Source organism: Rattus norvegicus, chromosome 16, assembly GCF_036323735.1.
Source record: "Rattus norvegicus strain BN/NHsdMcwi chromosome 16, GRCr8, whole genome shotgun sequence".
NCBI classification, from domain to species: domain Eukaryota; kingdom Metazoa; phylum Chordata; class Mammalia; order Rodentia; family Muridae; genus Rattus; species Rattus norvegicus.
This window is the reverse complement of record NC_086034.1, coordinates 29,743,279-29,764,561: the sequence shown is the minus strand read 5'-3', so window position 1 is coordinate 29,764,561 and position 21,283 is coordinate 29,743,279. Positions and strand designations below refer to the sequence as shown.

General features: G+C 44.2%; 1 protein-coding gene across 1 annotated transcript; it reads right to left on the bottom strand.

Moving 5' to 3' along the window:
* Positions 1 to 201: 201 nt before the first annotated feature.
* Positions 202 to 17,449, bottom strand: Msmo1 (methylsterol monooxygenase 1). The gene is given in 6 exon segments (NM_080886.1): positions 202 to 1,141; positions 2,267 to 2,421; positions 4,636 to 4,762; positions 5,754 to 5,902; positions 11,912 to 12,196; positions 17,394 to 17,449. Coding segments are annotated over 5 exon segments (882 nt in total). The 5' UTR covers positions 12,167 to 12,196; positions 17,394 to 17,449; the 3' UTR covers positions 202 to 945.
* Positions 17,450 to 21,283: the final 3,834 nt, after the last annotated feature.

The following is a 21,283-nucleotide window of genomic DNA, read 5'->3' as shown; positions in this document are numbered from 1 at the left end:
TTAAGGCCAGCAAACTGTTCCCTGGGTCAATGGAGTTCCCCTTACAATCAGCCACCTGTGGACACAGTGCAGCCACCAGCAAAGCTCAGCAAGAAAAAAGGAACCATTCCTTCATTGTAAAACTTACTTTAATGATTTCTGTGCTTTTCCTTATAAGAATAAAACATGACAGCTAATCTTCAATGCTGAAAACCAGAGGATCGGACAAAAATCACATTTATTTCACCAGCTCTGACAGGTGCAGATAGAGAATTCACAAAGCTCCGAGACCACCTGACACACAAAGACAAGGGGGTGGACATCAGAAGTGGGGCTCCTCAATTTAAAAATGCCCCAAGTAACTTGAAAGTCGTTAAGTTATAGTATTCTATGTACATCACGTAGGAAATGAGCCAATTTACAAGATGCTGATAAAGATACTACAATCAAACAATCCTTCACAGAAAGAATAGTCCTGAACTGGTCAACCGCAGACCAGGGGGGTTTCAGTCACTCGATCACCAGCTGATATATTCACTTTGTGATATTTTCATTTCAAGTCAATTCTAAAAAACACCATGACTTAAACTCGAAGGCAGACATTATTGTTGAGAATTTTCTGAAATGGCCAGTGTATGTAAAAAGGCTTAAAAGGCAACGTCAACTTCAGCCTCGGGTGGCGTGAAGTGGTGAGTTGTACATTAACACTTCCTCGGGTTCCTGAAACCTTTCGGTGAGGTTGGCAATATGGCCTTTAAAACCTCCTCCTGAAAACTGTACTTATGTATCTATTTCTTTGTTCCCACATTTACAGATCTTGGGTGTCGAGCAGAAGAGTTCTCATCCCGCAGAGTACTTAAAGGTTGTTAATGTTCCTATCACCAGCAGCCGAGTCACGTGCTTAGTTCTGCTCCCCAGAAGCAATGTTAGTTGCCAGCTGCAGTCAGGAGGGCGGAGAGCAGGTGCTCACTCAGACTTTTTCCCAAGCTTCTTCATCTTTTCAGTGTAGGCATGGTACTGGACATCCGTCCCAAAGATTCTGTCCCACCACGTGAAGGTGGAGGCGTAATTCCCAATGAAGTTCATGTGGTGGAAATCGTGATGCCGAGCCCCGGTATAAAAAGGGATGTAGTTCAACGGGTTGAGAGGGATATCATAACCACTGAAATGCAAAGGACGCAGGTTACTCACGAGACACATGCTGAATGAATGGAATTTTCATTAACAGTCACAGGCTCGTTAACAAGTAACAGTCATCTTTACCCACATTGTTCAATTCCACGATAAAAACTGGGCAGGGTGGGCAGCAGACACTCTAGCCCCAGTTTTTGGGAGGCTGAACAGAAGGACGGTCAGTATGTGGCCACCCTGAGTTACAAGTGAATTGCAGGTCAGCATGGGCTTTGAGGCCCCAGCTGGAAGGACAACAACAGCAACCACAACAGAACTTACAGAAAACAGTACCTGGTAGGGAACCTGACAACCTTAAAAGATAATGGAAATCTGACACCAGGGAACGAAAGGTGAAGTGCATAACACTACTTGTGGTAAGGAAAGGTTGTGTGGAATTAGCATCAAGTATCTTAAAAGTTAAAATGCTACTGTGCTGTTTAAGTTGGGAGAATAAATGACTTCAAAAAGAATCTTGTTTGGTCTCCTCTCTGTAATCTTGGTATCTAAAATTGGCTATAACTCTTTATCCTGTCTCCAGTCTGTGGGAAGGAAGCATCTAAAACATGTATATATTACAAGCAGTGGCTTCCCTAAGTGCAGGGTTTAGTCAGCCCTACCCAGAGACCAGCAACGACCTAGCATGGCAGAGGCTCCAGGCTTCAATGCTCACTTGGGACTGGGCTCACTGCAGCATTCAGCACTTTGCTTGACAAGACACAAGATGTACGCTGTTGTCACGCAGTGCATCAGTCCATAACAACACCTATTGCTTGAACTCTTACTCAGTGATTATGGTCCTCTGCTAAAATATAACATGGGAGATGGCTGTGCTTAAAGTACTTGTCATGCAGGCCCTGAGGATTGGAGCGCAGGTCTCCAGAAACCCACAGAACAGCTGGGTGGCCAGCCTGTAATTTAAGTCTCAAAAGGCAGGGATGGGATAGCCACAGATACAAGCTGGCTAGCAAGTTTTGGGTTTGACTGAGAAACCCTGCCTAGATCATGTTTATATATACCCCCACACATAAAAACATGTGTTCACACACACAAGCACACCAACACACACAGAAAATAGGAAAATGATGCCTTTTACCTGAACAAAAGCATCACTCACCTGTGCACATCGATGGTTTCTAGCAAACGCATGGTCACCCATGCCCACAGAAGAATTACATGATCACACAAAAGCACAATTCCAATGAAAAATCCAGTCCCAAGAATTAGGGTTTCCAAGGGATGTGCATATTCTGCTTCGATTCCAAATGGAGCCTAAGACACAGAGTAAGAATTTCTTACTGTGTTGTGATGGTATCCATGTGTCAGCCTGCTAGTGCCCAGCTGTGCTGCGGTGTGGGCCCAGCTGTGCTGCGGTGTGGGTCCAGCTGTGCTGTGGTGTGGGCCCAGCTGTGCTGCAGTGTGGGTCCAGGTGTGCTGTGGTGTGGCCAGTATCTGAACCAGCACGCTGTATTCTCCACTTAGGCAGTCAGAGGTCTCAAGAGCAAGAATGAGGCTTCCCAAGGAAGAAGGGATTCGCATGACAGCTACAGAGCCCATGCCTCACTTTCCAGCTTTTTTCTCTGCAACCCTTGGACCTCATACTGAAAAACCAATGTTTTTCTTTTTGAGACAGGATCTAGATAGCTGAAGCTGGCCTTGAACTCACGATATCCCTGTCTTAGCTTACGTGTTGGGATTATAGGTACATATTTCCAGACTTCAAGTAAACCTATATTCATATTAGCTTTGTGTTGATTTTCTCAAGAGAATCCTAATTATTCAATTTACACATAGTTCTATAAAATTATATTGTTTGTATAGGTAATGATGATAGACGAGCTATACATATACAAATGACAGTAACAGTTCTCAGCATATTTCTTACCAGTGAAAAGGTCTAATGATATGAATGTCTTAGTATTATCTCTTATCTAACTTCAACTCTAATTAAACACTTATTTACCTATTTGTGTGTGTGTGTGTGTGTGTGTGAGTGTGTGTGTGTACACTCAGGTCAAAGGTCACCCCTTAGGAGTCAGTTTTCTTACCACTTTGTGGGATTCAGGGATCAAACTCAAGTCACTAGGCCCTTAGCTCTTAATACTTATAAATCTGTACCACAAGGGGACACCTATACATGCACACACAGTAGGCCAGCCCCAATCATGATTTTGTTTTCCCAGGTTACATTTACCCTAGATTAACTACTGTCCTAAAGTACTAAGTGGAGACACTTGAGAAATGTTTTAAATTATGCATCGTTCTGTGTAATGTCCTATCAGTCTCAGCCCTCCCAATGAGACTTCTGTCCAGGGTTTATATCTTGAACACACTGCCTGCCCAGTAATCACTTTTAGCTGTCTTATTTAGCATGGTATCTTATCTGTGCTTTCAGGTATCCACTGTGATCTACAGGAAAGGAACTTGCCTTAAAAACTAAATATCTCATCTGAAAATGTACTGCACCTGACGAATTGCTTTAGTTTAAATAGTAAGTGCTTATTGCTTATTAATCTCACTTATGTAAACCTAGTATTACTATTCCCACCTCCAATCTGCCAGGCATCTATCAGGACGTCCTGATAGATGAGAGTGATGAGAGAATGAGAATCAGAACTACTCTGTGTAAGTCTTCAAAGTCTCCCTTTACCATGAATCATATAGAGATCTACCTTTAATTACAGGTATGTGTGCATGTGTGCACATGAGAACAGGTGCCTGTGACTATGAGTGGCCTAATAGAGGTGCTAGGAATTGAGCTCCAATCTTCTTCAAGAAGATAACCATCAGTTATCTCTCCAGGTCCCGCCATGACTGTTTGACACTGAAGGAAATCATTAGGCATGGCTCTGTATGTACATGCACATCATGTTATGCCAATAGGAAAGAAATAAAGAGGACCGAGAGCTGGCTCAGGGCGTAAGGATGGGTGAAGATGCTTGCTATGCCAGCCTGCAGTTGTTTTTGATCTCTAAAGCCTTCTGAAGTGGAAGGGAGAGCGCTGGAAAGATAGGCTGGTGGTTAAAAGCACCTGCTCTCCTACAAGAGGATACAGGTTCAGTTCTCAGGATCCATATTGGGTAACACCAATTGCCTCTAACTCCAGATCCAGGAGATATAACACCTTCTTCTGACTCGAAGAGCATTTGAACACGGGATGAACACTCATATACTCAAGTGCATATATATATATATATATATATATATATATATATATATATATATATATATACACACATATACATATACATATATATATATATATATATATGAGTTGACTCCACAAAGTTGTCCTCTGACCCTACATGTATCCTACCCACCAAGTCCTGTGTGTGCATGCTCATACATACACACATAATAAAACTCAAAAAAGGGAAAAAAAGAAGACATGAGACAAAATACTACTGATAGCTCTTAAAATGCCCAAACAATAAACGAGGTTTTCCCACTTCAGTAGAAAAAGCCTGGACTGGGACTCTAACATACCTGGAACTCGTGATGGACTTTATGAATGTATTTATAAATCCTCTTGTGGTGAAGGAGTCTGTGCAGGAAATAGTGCCAGGTATCCTCGATGACTGCACAGCCCAAACACCTTGCCAAAGTGAAATACCTGGGAAAGGCAGACAGCAATGAGCACAAAGTAACCGAGATTAGGATGCTGCTCGGACATTAAACCTGGTCCCCGTCAGTAGACCTTTTGATTGGTAAGAAATCGACCTGCATCTATTACCCATCAAATTCTCCCAGCTTCAAGAGAGCTGAGCTGGGGGTGGTGGCTCACACCTTTAAATCCAGCCCTTGGGAGGCAGAGGCAGAGGCAGGTAGACCTCCCTCTATGAGTTTGAGGACGGCCTGGGCTCCAACCCAGCCAGGGACACACAGTGAGACTTGGCAGATGAGGCGACATGTTCCAACGTGAAGGGGAGGTTAAGGAGTGTCAACCCATTTCTATTAGATTTATGCTGCCAAAGACCTGGGTACAAACCCAGTTTAAAAACCAGTCTGAAGTTAACAGTAAAGCCGTTGCTTTATCCATCACAGAAATACTTAACTTAAATGAGATAATGAAAAATAATTTATTATATAAATATGCTCCACCATATTATTTAAATACTGAAATATTTAGTAGTAGGAAGTCTTTGTAATCCCCTCATGTAATTATCTCTAGATTTCTCACAATAGCTAACAACATACACGATGTGTAACCATTGTACTGTTGTTTAGCGAATAACAAAAAAACATTTACATGGTGCAGAAAGAATTCAACTTTATTTATTTATTTATTTTTTTTTGAGACAAGACCTCATTATATCTGAGGCAGGCTATGGACGAGCTGTGTAGCCCAGGAGGAGTCTGCAGCTTCAGGTCTACCCACCTTCATTCACCTCCCGAGTGAGGGGACCACAGGTGTGTGCTACCACATCCTGTTTAAAAGATTCATTCCAAACAGCGCTCCTAGGTTCTGGTACATGTATATTCAGTTATATCAGGACATAATAAATTTCAGGGTATTACCCAAATGGAGAGGATAAACATTAAGCAAAATGTAATTAAAGCATAAGCCATGAATGAATATGAATGTCAAATGATCACTGACATACCATCTTGGCATTCTTTCCCAATCATAAGGAATATTGAAAAACTCTGTAAAATAGTATGTTCCACAAATCAGAGGCAACTGGATAAAAAAATGATTAAACAGAATTCCTTTCAAACACTTCCACTGGCCTTCAAAGGTTTCTGGTTTATCCTATAAAAGAAAAAAAATCACAATATTTAAAAGTAGTCTGCTATCAGTGTATCAGCTGAACAGGTAGAAACAAATTCTTCAAAGTTTCTCTAATATGTATACAATCCTTCAGTCCTGTGCTGTGTTCAGTTTATACTGCGTGGCAAGTGATCTTATGATTACTTTAAACAGGTGTAAAAATTGTTGTTAACAAATAGGGTGACAGGGACCCAAAACCAACGTAAGAAGCAAGAGAAGAAGCTATCCAGGCTTGGCTGCCCATGGGACCCTGCAAAGAAGTTCGGCAAGAAGTTCTGTTCCATTTACACTGAGTGCCCCATGGAAAGTCTGCACAAGTAGCAGCTGGGAGCTTTTATTACAATGGCACTCACTGGATCCAGTGTTCAGTGGTATTCATCTGCAGAAATAAGTACCTTCTGTATACACATGGTGGCAGAGCTATGAGAACTTCATGTTCAAGACAAAAAGGGATGTGAGAGTCTGTTCTTAAAATCTCAAGACCTCCTGATGTGTGTACACACAAAATACAAACAATAAAATACATACAAAACAAAACAAAAATGAATCCTTAATCTAAGAATCAACCTTATAGGCTTGGGCTAAAATACTGAACTAATTAAGCAGCTGATGCTCATGGTGACATCAGTTTCCTTAGCAATAAAACAAGTGAATGACACACAGTAGCTTTAGACTGCATTTGTATTTCTGAATCTTTGACCCCACTTTAATCCTCAAGTCTATGAAACTCAGGCTTATCTGTGATGGCATCTTTAGTTTCCTAGGTAGGTTTACGTAGAAAGATAACCAAACTGGGGGCGAGGGATGGTGGTGGAAAGAGAATAGCAGAAAATGGCACCAACCTTATGTGAGACCCGGGCTTCCTTAGTGTGGGACTAGAATAATCAACTACTATTATTCTACTATTACAACGAATAAAACTGCAGGCTCTGTTGTTTATATGATATGTGCAAGCCGGCTAGGATGACACTTAAATGTATGCCTAGCTTACAGTTAAATACCTGAGCTGACCAGTTCTTACTTAATATGCACATCTGTACCCCAGTATGAAGGGATAACCCCACTGGGGCCATGGACTTCAGAGATATTTTACTTACACTTCTCTTGTGAGGAAAAAATCAAAATGTGATTTTGCTTTTATTTTCCTTAAGAAACAATCCCAGCCAGGTCTGTTTCACTTGGCACACACACCAACCTTCCTCTAACTCACAAGCACGTGAATTACTGTCCAGTTGTGTAGTCACTTCGAAGTGGAAAGCGCTTAGTGCTGTGTACACACATTTTATGTGTATGGGTCTTTTGCCTCCATGTATGTGCACCAGGTATATACCTGGTGCCCCAGGGGCTGGAAGAGGGCATTAGATCCCCTGGAACTGGAGCTACAGACCTCTGTGAGCTGCCATGCAGGTTGTCTGGGAAAGCAGCCAGTGTTCGTAACCACGGAGCCATCGTTCTAGCCTTTTCTCACTTCTTTTTGTTTTGTTTTTGGTTAGGGAGGGGGTGTGCAATATTTTTTGAGTCAGCCTCTTATGTATCTTATGGCCTCAACCTGATCCTCCTGCCTCGGCTCAAACACTAGGATCACATGTGTATACCACACCTCATGTGGAGGCAGCGGTAATTTTTTTTTTTTACTAAATGGAGAGAAAATTGAAGCAGTCCCACTAAAATCCGGGACTAGACAAGGCTGCCCACTCTCTCCCTACTTATTCAATATAGTTCTTGAAGTTCTAGCCAGAGCAATCAGACAACAAAAGGAGATCAAGGGGATACAGATCGGAAAAGAAGAGGTCAAAATATCACTATTTGCAGATGACATGATAGTATATTTAAGTGATCCCAAAAGTTCCACCAGAGAACTACTAAAGCTGATAAACAACTTCAGCAAAGTGGCTGGGTATAAAATTAACTCAAATAAATCAGTTGCCTTCCTCTATACAAAAGAGAAACAAGCCGAGAAAGAAATTAGGGAAACGACACCTTTCATAATAGACCCAAATAATATAAAGTACCTCGGTGTGACTTTAACCAAGCAAGTAAAAGATCTGTACAATAAGAACTTCAAGACACTGAAGAAAGAAATTGAAGAAGACCTCAGAAGATGGAAAGATCTCCCATGCTCATGGATTGGCAGGATTAATATAGTAAAAATGGCCATTTTACCAAAAGCAATCTACAGATTCAATGCAATCCCCATCAAAATACCAATCCAATTCTTCAAAGAGTTAGACAGAACAATTTGCAAATTCATCTGGAATAACAAAAAACCCAGGATAGCTAAAGCTATCCTCAACAATAAAAGGACGTCAGGGGGAATCACTATCCCAGAACTCAAGCAGTATTACAGAGCAATAGTGATAAAAACTGCATGGTATTGGTACAGAGACAGACAGATAGACCAATGGAATAGAATTGAAGACCCAGAAAGGAACGCACAACCTATGGTCACTTGATTTTTGACAAAGGAGCCAAAACCATCCAATGGAAAAAAGATAGCATTTTCAGCAAATGGTGCTGGTTCTACTGGAGGGCAACATGTAGAAGAATGCAGATCGATCCATCCTTATCACCCTGTACAAAGCTTAAGTCCAAGTGGATCAAGGACCTCCACATCAAACCAGACACACTCAAACTAATAGAAGAAAAACTAGGGAAGCATCTGGAACACATGGGCACTGGAAAAAATTTCCTAAACAAAACACCAATGGCTTACGCTCTAAGATCAAGAATCGACAAATGGGATCTCATAAAACTGCAAAGCTTCTGTAAGGCAAAGGACACTGTGGTTAGGACAAAACGGCAACCAACAGATTGGGAAAAGATCTTTACCAATCCTACAAGAGATAGAGGCCTTATATCCAAAATATACAAAGAACTCAAGAAGTTAGACCGCAGGGAAACAACCCTATTAAAAAATGGGGTTCAGAGCTAAACAAAGAATTCACAGCTGAGGAATGCCGAATGGCTGAGAAACACCTAAAGAAATGTTCAACATCTTTAGTCATAAGGGAAATGCAAATCAAAACAACCCTGAGATTTCACCTCACACCAGTGAGAATGGCTAAGATCAAAAACTCAGGTGACAGCAGATGCTGGCGAGGATGTGGAGAAAGAGGAACACTCCTCCATTGTTGGTGGGATTGCAGACTGGTACAACCATTCTGGAAATCAGTCTGGAGGTTCCTCAGAAAATTGGACATTGAACTGCCTGAGGATCCAGCTATACCTCTCTTGGGCATATACCCAAAAGATTCCTCAACATACAAAAGAGACACGTGCTCTACTATGTTCATCGCAGCCTTATTTATAATAGCCAGAAACTGGAAAGAACCCAGATGCCCTTCAACAGAGGAATGGATACAGAAAATGTGGTACATCTACACAATGGAATATTACTCAGCTATCAAAAACAACAAGTTTATGAAATTCGTAGGCAAATGGTTGGAACTGGAAAATATCATCCTGAGTGAGCTAACCCATTCACAGAAAGACATACATGGTATGCACTCATTGATAAGTGGCTATTAGCCCAAATGCTTGAATTACCCTAGATCCCTAGAACAAACGAAACTCAAGACGGATGATCAAAATGTGAATGCTTCACTCCTTCTTTAAATGAGGAAAAAGAATACCCTTGGCAGGGAAGGGAGAGGCAAAGATTAAAACAGAGACTGAAGGAACACCCATTCAGAGCCTGCCCCACATATGACCCATATATATACAGCCACCCAATTAGAGAAGACGGACGAAGCAAAGAAGTGCAGGCCTACAGGAACCGGATGTAGATCGCTCCTGAGAGACACAGCCAGAATACAGCAAATACAGAGGCGAATGCCAGCAGCAAACCACTGAACTGAGAATAGGCCCCCGTTGAAGGAATCAGAGAAAGAACTGGAAGAGCTTGAAGGGGCTCGAGACCCCAAAAGTACAACAATGTCAAGCAACCAGAGCTTCCAGGGACTAAGCCACTACCTAAAGACTATACATGGACTGACCCTGGACTCTGACCCCATAGGTAGCAATGAATATCCTAGTAAGAGCACCAGTGGAAGGGGAAGCCCTGGGTCCTGCTAAGACTGAACCCCCAGTGAACTAGACTATGGGGGGAGGGCGGCAATGGGGGGAGGGTTGGGAGGGGAACACCCATAAGGAAAGGGAGGGGGGAGGGGGATGTTTGCCCGGAAACCGGGAAAGGGAATAACACTTGAAATGTATATAAGAAATACTCAAGTTAATAAAAAAAAAAAAAGTGTTCTACGTGTTAATATAATTCTTGAGTGTGTTATCTTCGGCTTTCTAAAGCACAGAAAAAAAGACATGAATCATTTTGTATACATTTCAATCACAGCATGTGGGTCACATTTCACGAACAGAAGCAGCCTCCGCCATTTTTTTTCCATTTAATTAACTGTGCCATGGGGATGGGAGGATACAAGCCGGGGTCTGTCTGCCTTTCCTTTGTTTTGCTTTACTCTGTACTGTTGCTGTCTTGGACACAGCTCTCACTAAGTGGCCTGACTGACCAGACTGCCTTCACCTCACTGAGATTCTACTGCCTCCGCCCGGCTCTCGGTCTTGCCCAGGCTGGCAAACCTCTACTATGCAGCTACAAGCTTTACTTTCTTCTCTTTATGTTAGGAGTTTGTATTGATTGGACATCACTACTTAAGTACTGAAAAATTCACAGCCTGGAGTTTGGTGGCGTGAAACTGGCGGGATGCTAGTCAGCCTTTCGTTAGGTGGAACCAATTAGGGTGTGGGTTTCGTGGTTTCTGTACATGTGCTTGTGCTGACTATTCTAGGCTAGCACGCCCACATGGACTACATCCTCAGCCTGGTTTATTCTTTTCTCCTGCCATGCTTCCTTTGAAGGCCACCCACACACCCTGAGTGCAAACAGCTCTCCTCTGGAAAGGGTACCAGCACCTATGACCAAGCAGTCACTATAGAGTGCAGCGGAGGAAGAAAGGAGGAGGAAGGAAGGATGCTTGGTAGACACATGGTGACTCAGCCTTACTTCTCAATGAATCAGTGGTGACACACAATGGCCAGACTCACTTCAGTGACTCAGAATTCATGGCACTCTGAGTTGTTTCTCAGCTCTGGTCCTTTCATCAAAAGCACCTTGGAAATGTTCTGACTTTGACAAAGGCTGACAGCAGCCTCTGGGCTGCCTCTCTGTTTTATTCCCTTTCCCTTTTCTCCTCTTGGCCTAGAGTCCAACGTACCCCAATGCCTAGGTTAGCTGCGTTGGAACCAGTGTGAGCTTTTCCTTACAGTGACTCACTGGGAGAGGCTGCAAAGCCAAGAGACTGAGGAGACATGACCTGCACACCCAGAGAACCAGACGAATGCTCAATGCTCAATATCTACTTTTGCCACTGCTGTGTGCCTGAGTTTAGCTGATTATGATTGGTTAGATTACCCAATGGTGGCATTTATAAAAAGTTCTTGGTAGTTGGTGACTGTCCGTGCCAGGTGGGGATAGAAAAAAATATAGGCGGGCCGATGGTTAAATCCAGGGCTGTGAGCATGCTGAAATGCATACAATACACCTGCCAGCTACTTTGAAAATCAGAATTTATGAACCGCAATTAGAGAAGCCTTACAGCTTCGTAAAGCCCACTTTTACAGACAATTCTTTGAAACACCACCAATTACAACCCACAGGTACTGTGAACAGACTGCCACCTAGCAGCACAAGGCACAAGCATTCTCAAGGTTAGCATAAACACACACTGGTGCTCACAAGACTGTGAAAGGAAAAACACCAGAACGCCCCATGAAGCAGTTTAACTGGGGATAGTTGGTGGAATGGCCACACATTACTGGGTTAAATAAAACATATCATGAACATTAACTTCCCTATGACCTTAAGCTATGCAAGCAGCTTCAGTTATTTCTACTGAACAGCACTGTTGTGTCTCTCAAAGCTCAATGTTCTCGGAAAACACCAATTACAGCATTTGGTCACAAGCCCATCATACTCACCTTTTGAATCTTGTACTTTCTCATGAAAGGTATAAACTGGAATAGAAAGCCAGGTAAAGAGAACAGGAAATAGATCGTCTCATGAACGATCAGGGAGCCCCAGGTTGCGATCTGGAACTTTGTATAGTTGTCCAACATGTAGACCCAAGCATTCTTAAAGGGTTCCTGCAGAGGATTCTCAGGCAGCAGGGAATCTACGTAGTCCACAGCCAGGGATGCGGAGCTGAAGAGGCCAACACTTTTGTTCATGGCCATTTTCAAATCTCTGCAAGGGGCCTTTTATTCCTATAGTAAGTAAACAGATACACAACATAAAACATTGACCGAATACTATTACCATCTCCATTTGTAGACACTACGTTAAAAACTAAATGCTCCTTTCTATCGCAACATCTCAAAGAACAGTGGGAAGGGAATTCCGAGCTAACTTTAAAGAGATTTTCAAACTAACATTAGGCTTGGACTGTCAAGGCTCAGTGGGCATTTGCCACTCAAGTTACTGAGTTTAATCCCTGGAACCCAAGTAAAGACAGACAGAACTCACTCTACAAAACTATCTTCTGATTTACACACATGCCCGCACACATATGCACACAGCTTAAAATCCAAAAGAAACCAAGAAATTTGCCCAAAGTGACTGTGTAAACGTTCTGCCAGGAACAAACAGTCCTCAGTACTTGTCAGCAAGGCCTGAGATCAAATGTGAAATGACAAAAAGCATCCCAACACGTGATAAAAAAGGGACAGAGGGTGCTTTAGAAAAATCTGGTGGAAACAATATTAAAGGCCATTCATAGGCAGTTCATAGAACAATAAAGCTAAACGGTCCCCCACAGCCCACAGGTTCAGTTAGGGGCCGGGGGAGATGGCTCCTACATAGTGCCTGATGACTGAGCACAAGGAGTGGCTTCAGATCCCCTGCTCCCACATAAAAGCTAGGTATAGCAGTGGGCATCTGCAAAGCTAGGTCTGTAGCCCCAGCATCATATTGAGGAGCTCCAGGTTCAGTGAGAGAGCCACCTGAAAAAAATAAGGTACAGAGCAAGTGAGAGAAACAGCCCAGGTTGACCTGTAGCCTCCCCTTGTAGGCAATCAAGCCCATACAAACCAAGAAATTTCCTTCCCCCATGGAAGATACTTTTGCCAAAATGGCAAACCTTTTACTATTCAACAATACCCATTGCTCAGGTCTGGTGTGCAAAGGGGAATTATCTACTCTGTTGGCTTAGGACAAATCAATTTATCATTTGCAAAACAAATAAACAAACAAAACCCCAGCAGTATTGCTGTAATCCAGAAATAACTATCTCTTAACTTGTGTGTGGAAGACAAACACGACAAGCTAGAGGGAAGCATGGCTTCTAACCTGCATTACATGTATGATGTCAGTCCGCCCACCTGCCCACCCTAGCATGGCTTCTAACCTGCATTACATGTATGATGTCAGTCCGCCCACCTGCCCACCCTAGCATGGCTTCTAACCTGCATTACATGTATGATGTCAGTCCGCTCACCTGCCCACCCTATATACAATTAATAAAAATTAAATTAAACCCCAAAAGACACTTACAGAATAGCATGCATAGTAACAGCCAAACATGAGCACATAAACGCAAGTGCCTGGTTTTTATGTAACCCATGTACTTCCTCTGTACAGGGTCATATCATGCGTGTGTGCAGTACAGACACACAACCCAGAAAATGTACTGGGCAAACCTTTATATAGGGGTGGTCTGTGAAGTGACAGAAGGAAAACCTCCCTATTATACTTACTATACAATTTTAATTTCTCTTTCTTTCTCTTTTTCTTTTTTTTAATTTATTTACTTTATTTATAGATGGTTGTGAGCCACCATGTGGCTGCTGGGATTTGAACTCAGGACTTCTGGAAGAGCAGTCAGTGCTCTTAACCACTGAGCCATCTCTCCAGCCCCCATCTTTTTTTTTTTTTTTTTTTTATTTTGAGACAAGGTTTCTCTGCATAGCCCTGGCTGTCCCGGAACTCACTTTGCAGACCAGGCTGCCCCTGAAAGCAGAGATCCACTTCCCTCTGTCTTCTGAGTTCTTGAGGTGCCATACCCAGCTTAATTTTAATAATTTTAATCTCTTAAAGGAGAACATACGGTTCCTATTTAATAAGTGTTAGTCTAACCAGTCACCCACCAGTCAAGCATGACGAGTTTCATCGTGAATCTCACTTTTGTGAAAATATGTTTGTCATTTATGAATTGATGGACCATTCCATAAAAACACAGAACAAGACAAAACAAAACAAAACATATTTTAGGGCTTAGTTGGTAAAGAGCATGGCTAATGCACAAAGCCGTGGTTCCATTTCTAACATCACACAGACAGGGTATAGTATATGTATGATCCAGCACTCTGGAAGCAGAGGCAGGAGGATCAAAGTGCAAGTGACTCTTAGTTATAACATACTAAGTTCGATGCCAGCCAAGGATCCAGGATATATAATCTCAAATACAATAGTGTTTTCATAGCCTTAGAAGAGTTAACAATAGGCACTTCTAGAATGCTCTATCACTTCTCCAACTGATCTCTTATCCTAGTCTATGTGACAGAGGCTAGGAAGGTAAATCACCTCTCAGACCTCCAAACTCCCTCCTGTCCCACCCCTTATCCTCCCATACCTGCTGGCCTCACAGGTTGTCCTCATTCTCTCCAAGAATAAGTCTTCCTGTGTTCTTTTGGCTTCACTTTGTCCTGTGCTGTGTTGTTTTGCGTTTCTAGATAGGGTTTCTCTGAGTAGCCCTGGTTGTCCTGGAACCCACTTAATGGAAGAGGCTAGCCTTGAACTCATCAGCCTCTGCCTCCCTACTTCCCAAGTTTGTATCTTACCAGGATATGACTCTCCTTTATCCTTTTTCATTTCATGTCCTTCATTGTAAAAATACATGCGTGGGCTGGAGACTGGGGTCAGCGGTGAACAGCACTGGCTGCTCTTGCAAAGGACCCAGGTTCAGTTCCCAGCACTTGCATGGTAGCTCGCAACCATATATAGCTCTAGTTCCAAAGGATCTGGCACCTTCTCCTCTACCCAAGGGTATCAAGCTTCCACAGACAGAGATGCAGGTACACACTCAGTATACACAAAACAACGAACTTTAAGTTAATAGTAATAAAATAAAAACACATTTGAATCTGCTTTTCCAGAGAAAAACTTCCCTACCCCATCATTCACGAGGCTGAAATGGGAAGATGGTGCGTTTCAGGCCAACTTGGCTCCTATGAGACACTGTCTAGGAAAAGAGTGGGAAAGGAAGGGAAGGGGTGGGGGCAGAAAAAAAATTCCTAATCTCTGTCATCTTTTCCAGGCCACTGCACCCTTCTTAAAAAGAAAGTCTAGATTAAAAGTGCCACCCTTCACCCACAATGGTCTCCTACCATGGGCTCCCCATCCACACGAAGATATTATCAACCATCCACTACAAAGTTACAAAACGCACCACTATCACTCCAATCTCCACTTTCCATCCCGGGGTCATTACCAAATCTGACCATGACCAAAGGCACACCCACTTCCTTGGTCCATGCCCCAGATCCTGTGGGATGATAGAATCCTGAGCCATAATTCTATCAGGGGAAAAAAATATCTCAACAATAATTCACTGAGAAACCCCAATAAACAGGACATGTTCAGTACTGAACATAAGACCTGGCACACAGCACCTAAAGTAAGCTAACAATTATTGAGCACCTTCTGCATACTCAGTATATGCTGCCACTTTAAGCTAAACCCTTGCCTCGCCATGGTGAGGTGGAAGAACTTCTATGAGCTTGGTTCTCAATGATGAGCTGGGTTTGGGATGAAAACTGACCTGTCCAAAGCTGCACAGATGCTGAGTGGAAGAGAGTGGCTTGCCCAGGCCTCCTGAAGAGGCTCTACTCACACTGGCCCCATGATCTCCCTTCCCATTGTTTTCTATTCTCATCAGTATGTTCAACATATTCTTTAAAAAAAAAAATCACGAAGTGCCCCTGGTATCAAATCCAATATTCTTCAGAACTTATTTCATTTGACCCATCTGGATGGTGAGATCTCTCTCCGTGTCTCTCTGTCTCTGTCTCTCTCAAGATGAAGGCTTTAGTCCAAGTTGGGCTTAAAATTATGCAAGGATGACCTTGAACTCCTGATCCCCCTGCCTCCACTGAGATTACAAGTATTCGCCCACACACCCAGCAACAATCAAGATTCCACATTTCTCCACTTGGCATTCTTCCTAGTCTCATGGAATTCACATAGATCCCCTCTAGCAAATGACTGGCTATGATATGTTGTTACTGTGCTGCCCCTACCCCCCTCCTGGAGGTCCCAGAACATCACAAACCAATGTGACATGTAGGATACAAGGAAGATTATAGAGCTATGAGGACAGAGAGGCCCAGGGTTTCCAGGCAGAAGCACTTTCTACACGGAGACCTAGACATGACACTGGAGAGACCAGGTTACAACAGAGGGGCCCTGGTTTAAGAACATGCTGCTATCCATCATCTGCAACTCCTATCCTGACCTAGGTTCTGATTACCCAAGAGGCTGATGGCCATCTCCACTCAAAGACAGTTTTGATTTGGGCCAAACTTCAGGGCATCCTAAGAGCATCAAGTGCCCCTCCCAAAAACCCTTTAATACCTAACTTGGGGAACTTCATCACCTCCAAAGCAAGGGTTCTAGTCTCTAACTCGGCACCCTCAACCAAGTCTCCCAACTTCCAGAGAATGTTGAGACAGAGTTCAGTTACCCCGAGCTCACGCTCTGTAATGAGGGGAGGAAAATGGGTATGTAGTTAAACAAAGTGTCAGACAGAGAAAGTGATCCAACCGGGCAGGAGAAAGCAGGCTTTGTTGAAATGAATATCCTGCCTCCTCAGCTATGAACAGTCGGCTCGCCTGGAAATCCGATCTGAATCAGGTGGACTAGATCCTCGGATTTAAAAAAAAAAAGGGGGGGTGGGAGATGAAAGAAATGTATTCGTAGTTTAACTGACAATCCCAGTCCCTCTTTTGGCACTGCAGCTTAGATAAGCCTTAGGCAGTGTCAGGATCCATCTAAACATAAGTTACAACTTCACGGTTCAAGCAGGGGTTGCTGTCCTACGGGTGAAGACTAGACCACTCGTCCATGCACCCCTCTCTCACATGGAACCACATCCTTCGGTACCTCTGAGACACCTTCCCAGATGCACAAACACAGAGCGCACCCTATGACCCCCACGTGGTGATGGCTTTTTATAAAAAGTTGTTAAGACTTAAGTCAACGATCCAGACTCCAGGAGATTGCAAACTCTTTAAAGGGCAGGAAGTGTTGGCATTCCAGTTCCATCACTTGAGAACCTTGCCTCCTTGCCCGGAGTCTTGCACGGCTGGGCTCCTTCCCACCGCATCCTTACGGGCCTTGGCCCGACCCCACCCCGCCGGTCCCCTTCTCAGCCGCCCTCCACCCGGCTCGGGCTAGAGAGCTCCTTACCTGGTGCCCCGCGATTGACAGCGGTCTCGGCGAAAGACCGGGCAGGTGCAGCGGCCTTCTCACTACCTCCATCGGCTCGGGGCGGGGCCCGGAGGCCGTGACCGGGTGCTCCTGTCGTAATTGGTCCGCCCCACTCCCGCCCTGCCCTCGCCGTGCAGCGATTGGTCCGCGCCGAGGCCGGACAGCGTGTGACTCACGTCAACGAACCCCTGGCGGCGTCTGCCATTGGCTGCGCGGATGGAGTGAGGATAGTGAGACCCGCGCGGCCAGCCAGTCGATCGCGCGGCAGCGCAGCTGGAGGCGGGGCGGCGCGGGCGCGCGTGACGGCGTGACAGGGCGGGGCAGCCACAAACCAGGCGTCGCCTTGGCAACCAAGCTGCGGGTTCCTAGGCTGCTCAGTGCTGTGGGCCGACTGGGTAGCATCTTGCTACCCACATTGGTTTGGCTTCATCCAGAACCCTGGAGGGAAAAGTAGTATAAATGTTTTAAAGACTATTTTGAGCTTTTGCTCTTGCTTTCCTGTGGTTTATTCTGGATTTCGGTCTTTCTTGAGATAGGTCTCATGTACGGTCTGGCCTTTGAACTAGATATGTAACCTAAGGATGGCCTTGACCTCTAATCCTCCTGCCTTGTATCATCCATCTTGCTTCTCACGTCCTTTAATAAGGGAAGCTTTTAAAAGTTTTATATTATTATTATTATTATATTATTATTATTATTATTAATACATTTAGTGTCTGTCCGTGTGTGTTCAAAAGGGGAGTTGGTTCTCCCCTTTTACTTTGTGGTTCTGAGGATTAACCTCAGAAGGTCAGGTTTATGCCTGGTCTGTACATGGACCATAGGGTACCAATGCAATGTACATCCTGCAATAGGTCTGAGAGAAAGTCGCCAGCATTCCCGTGTTGCGGGGGAGAGAACAAAACTCAGAGAGGCCGGCGGGAGGGGCAAGAGTCTGCTGAGGCCTTGACAAGGCTGCCCCGTGGTAGAGTTTATGCTTAGCATTCTAGAGGGCTGGGGTTGCACAAGTGGAAATTGGTTTTAAGTTATCTGTTCCCTGAGGTGTCAAGACCTGGACCTAAACCAGCAAATGAGCTGAGAATACCTAAGCCTGTGTACCTATTGTTGCCATGTGTGTGCCCAAAGACTACAGCTCTAGGCTTCTTTTATACCACTTATGAAAATCCTTTGTAGAGATGATGTGATAACAAGAAGCCAACCTTTTGCTTAAAGAAGGTGTCTTTTACAAAACTAAACCAACCAACAAAAAACAAAACAAAACAAAACAAACAAACAAAAGACCCAAGGCCATACATAGCCACCATGGTGGTGTAACCCAGGCACTTGGCAGGTAGAGCCAGGAGGATTAGAAATTCAAGATCAACTTTGTCTACATAATGTGTTCAAGGCCAATCAGGCTAACTGAGGAGGCCCTATCTCAAAATAAGAACAACCTCCCCAGACAAAACTAAATAAATAAAATAGAAATGATGGTATATGCCTGCAATCCCAGTGTTTGGGGTGTTGAAGCAGGAGGATTGTTCTGAGTATGAGACCAGCCTAGGGATATGACATGATTTTTATCTTTAAAATGGCCCTTTTTGGTTTTTGTTTTTGTTGTTGTTGTTTCGTTTTTTGAGACTGGGTCTCATTATGTAGATCTGGCCAGCCTTGAACAGAGATCCACCTGCCTCTGCCACCCTAGTGCTGGAATTAAGGACGTGCACTACCACACTCATTTACACATTGCACAAGGGTATCATGGAGGCTAGCCCTGCCCCCATCTACTCTCTGTAGACATTTTCATTGAAGTGCACACTGTGTGAAGGCCATCCTAGAGTTTCTAAGAGGGATATCATTGTCCCTCCCTTTCCTGCCTGGAACTGACAATCTTTCCTCCCCTTCAACTCTGAACAAGCTCCATTGATAAGTGTTTCTGGTGAATCCAGTGTACCTTACACTCCTGGCTATTATTCCATACCGTTAGCACACATATTCTTTATGAAGTGTGGAGGCAGGCAGGTCACCTCAAAGACGAAGAATGTGTCAGGTCGCACACATGTCTCATAGGGAAAGTGGGGTGCTTCATAAGCAATTCTTCCTCCAGCTATTAAGTGTGACCAGAGTTGCTCTCCCAGAACCAACTCTTCCTCCTGGGCAGTCTGAGACTGGTGATTGGCTGCTCTGGGGGTATAAGGCTGTAACTTTATAAAAAATTTTTATTGGTTACTTTATTTATACACATTTCAAATGTTGTGCCCCATCCCAGTGACCCCTGTACAGACCCTCTATCCCATCTCCCACCCCCTGCTTCTATAAGGGTGCTCCCCCATCCACCTACCCACTCCCACCTCAACACCCTGGCATCCCCCTATGCCGAGGCATCGAGCCTTCACAAGACCAAGGGCCTCCCTCCCACTGATGTCAGATGAGGCCATCCTTTGCTACATATGCAGCTAGAGCCATGGGTCCCTCCATGTGTGTTCTTTGGTTGGTGGTTTAGTCTCTGGGAACTCTGGGTCTGCTTGGTTGATATTGTTGTTCTTCCTATGGGGTTGCAAACCCCTTCAGCTCCTTCAGTTCTTCCCCTAACTCCTCCAGTGGGTTCCCTGAGCTCAGTCTGCTGGTTAGCTGCAAGTATCCTAAGGCTCTGCCAGAGCCTCTCAGGAGACATCCATATCAGGCCCCTGTCAGTAAGTGCTTCCTGGCATCTGCAATCGTGACTGGGTTTGGTGACTGCATGTGGCATGGATTCCCAGGTGGGGCAGTCTCTGGATGACCTAAGATCAAAAACTCAAGTGACAGGAGATATTGGCAAAGATGTGAAGAAAGAGGAACACTTCTCCATTGCTGGTGGGATTGCAAGCTGGTACAACCATTCTGGAAATCAGTCTGGTGGTTCTAGAAAATTGGACATAGTACTACCTGAGGACCCAGCTATACCTCTCCTGGGCATATATCCAAAAGATGCCCCATCATATAACAAAGACACATGCTCCACTGTGTTCATAGCAGCCTTATTTATAATAGCCAGAAGCTGGAAAGAACCCAGATGCCCTTCATCAGAGGAATGGATACAGAAAATGTGGTACATCTACACAATGAAGTACTACTCAGCTATCAAAAACAATGGCTTCATGAAACTCTTAGGCAAATGGATAGAACTAGAAAATGTCATCCTGAGTGAGGTAACCCAGTCACAAAAGAACACACATGGTATGCACTCACTGATAAGTGGATATTAGGAAAAAAGCCCAGAATACCCATGGTACAACTTACATACCATATGAAGCTCAAGAAGAAGGAAGATCAAAATGTGATGCCTCAGTCCTACTTAGAAGGGGGAACAAAATAATCACAGGACTTGGGAGGAAAAGAGGAGGGAGGGAAGGAGAATAAAGGGGGGCAAGATCAGGTGTGGGAGGAGATAGGTGAGATGTACAGAGAAACAGGAAATTGAACAGAGGTGTGTAGCGATGGGGGATGGGGAACTGGTGATAGTCAACAAAAGTCCCAGATGCCAGGAAAGCAAGAGGCTCCCAGGATCCAACTGGGATGACATCAGCTGCAATGCCCAGCAAAGAGGAGAGAGAACCTGTAGAGACCAGATCCAGGGGTTAAGCATGGCCCCCCGATTGTAGGATGGGGCCACTCAACCCTTTTCAAAATTTTAACCCAGAATTTCTCCTGTGTAAAGGAACTATAGGGACGAAGAGTGGAGCAGGGACTGAAGGAAAAGCTGGAAGTCTTAACCTCACTTCGGGACTGTTTCACCTGGCTATCCCAGCTCTAGATCCCCCTGCCTCTGTTGTCTGAGGCTGCAGATGTGACTGTGCTGGTCACACACTGTGGGGTCAGATTGAGCAGGTTTGCTATGTTTTAACAGCAGA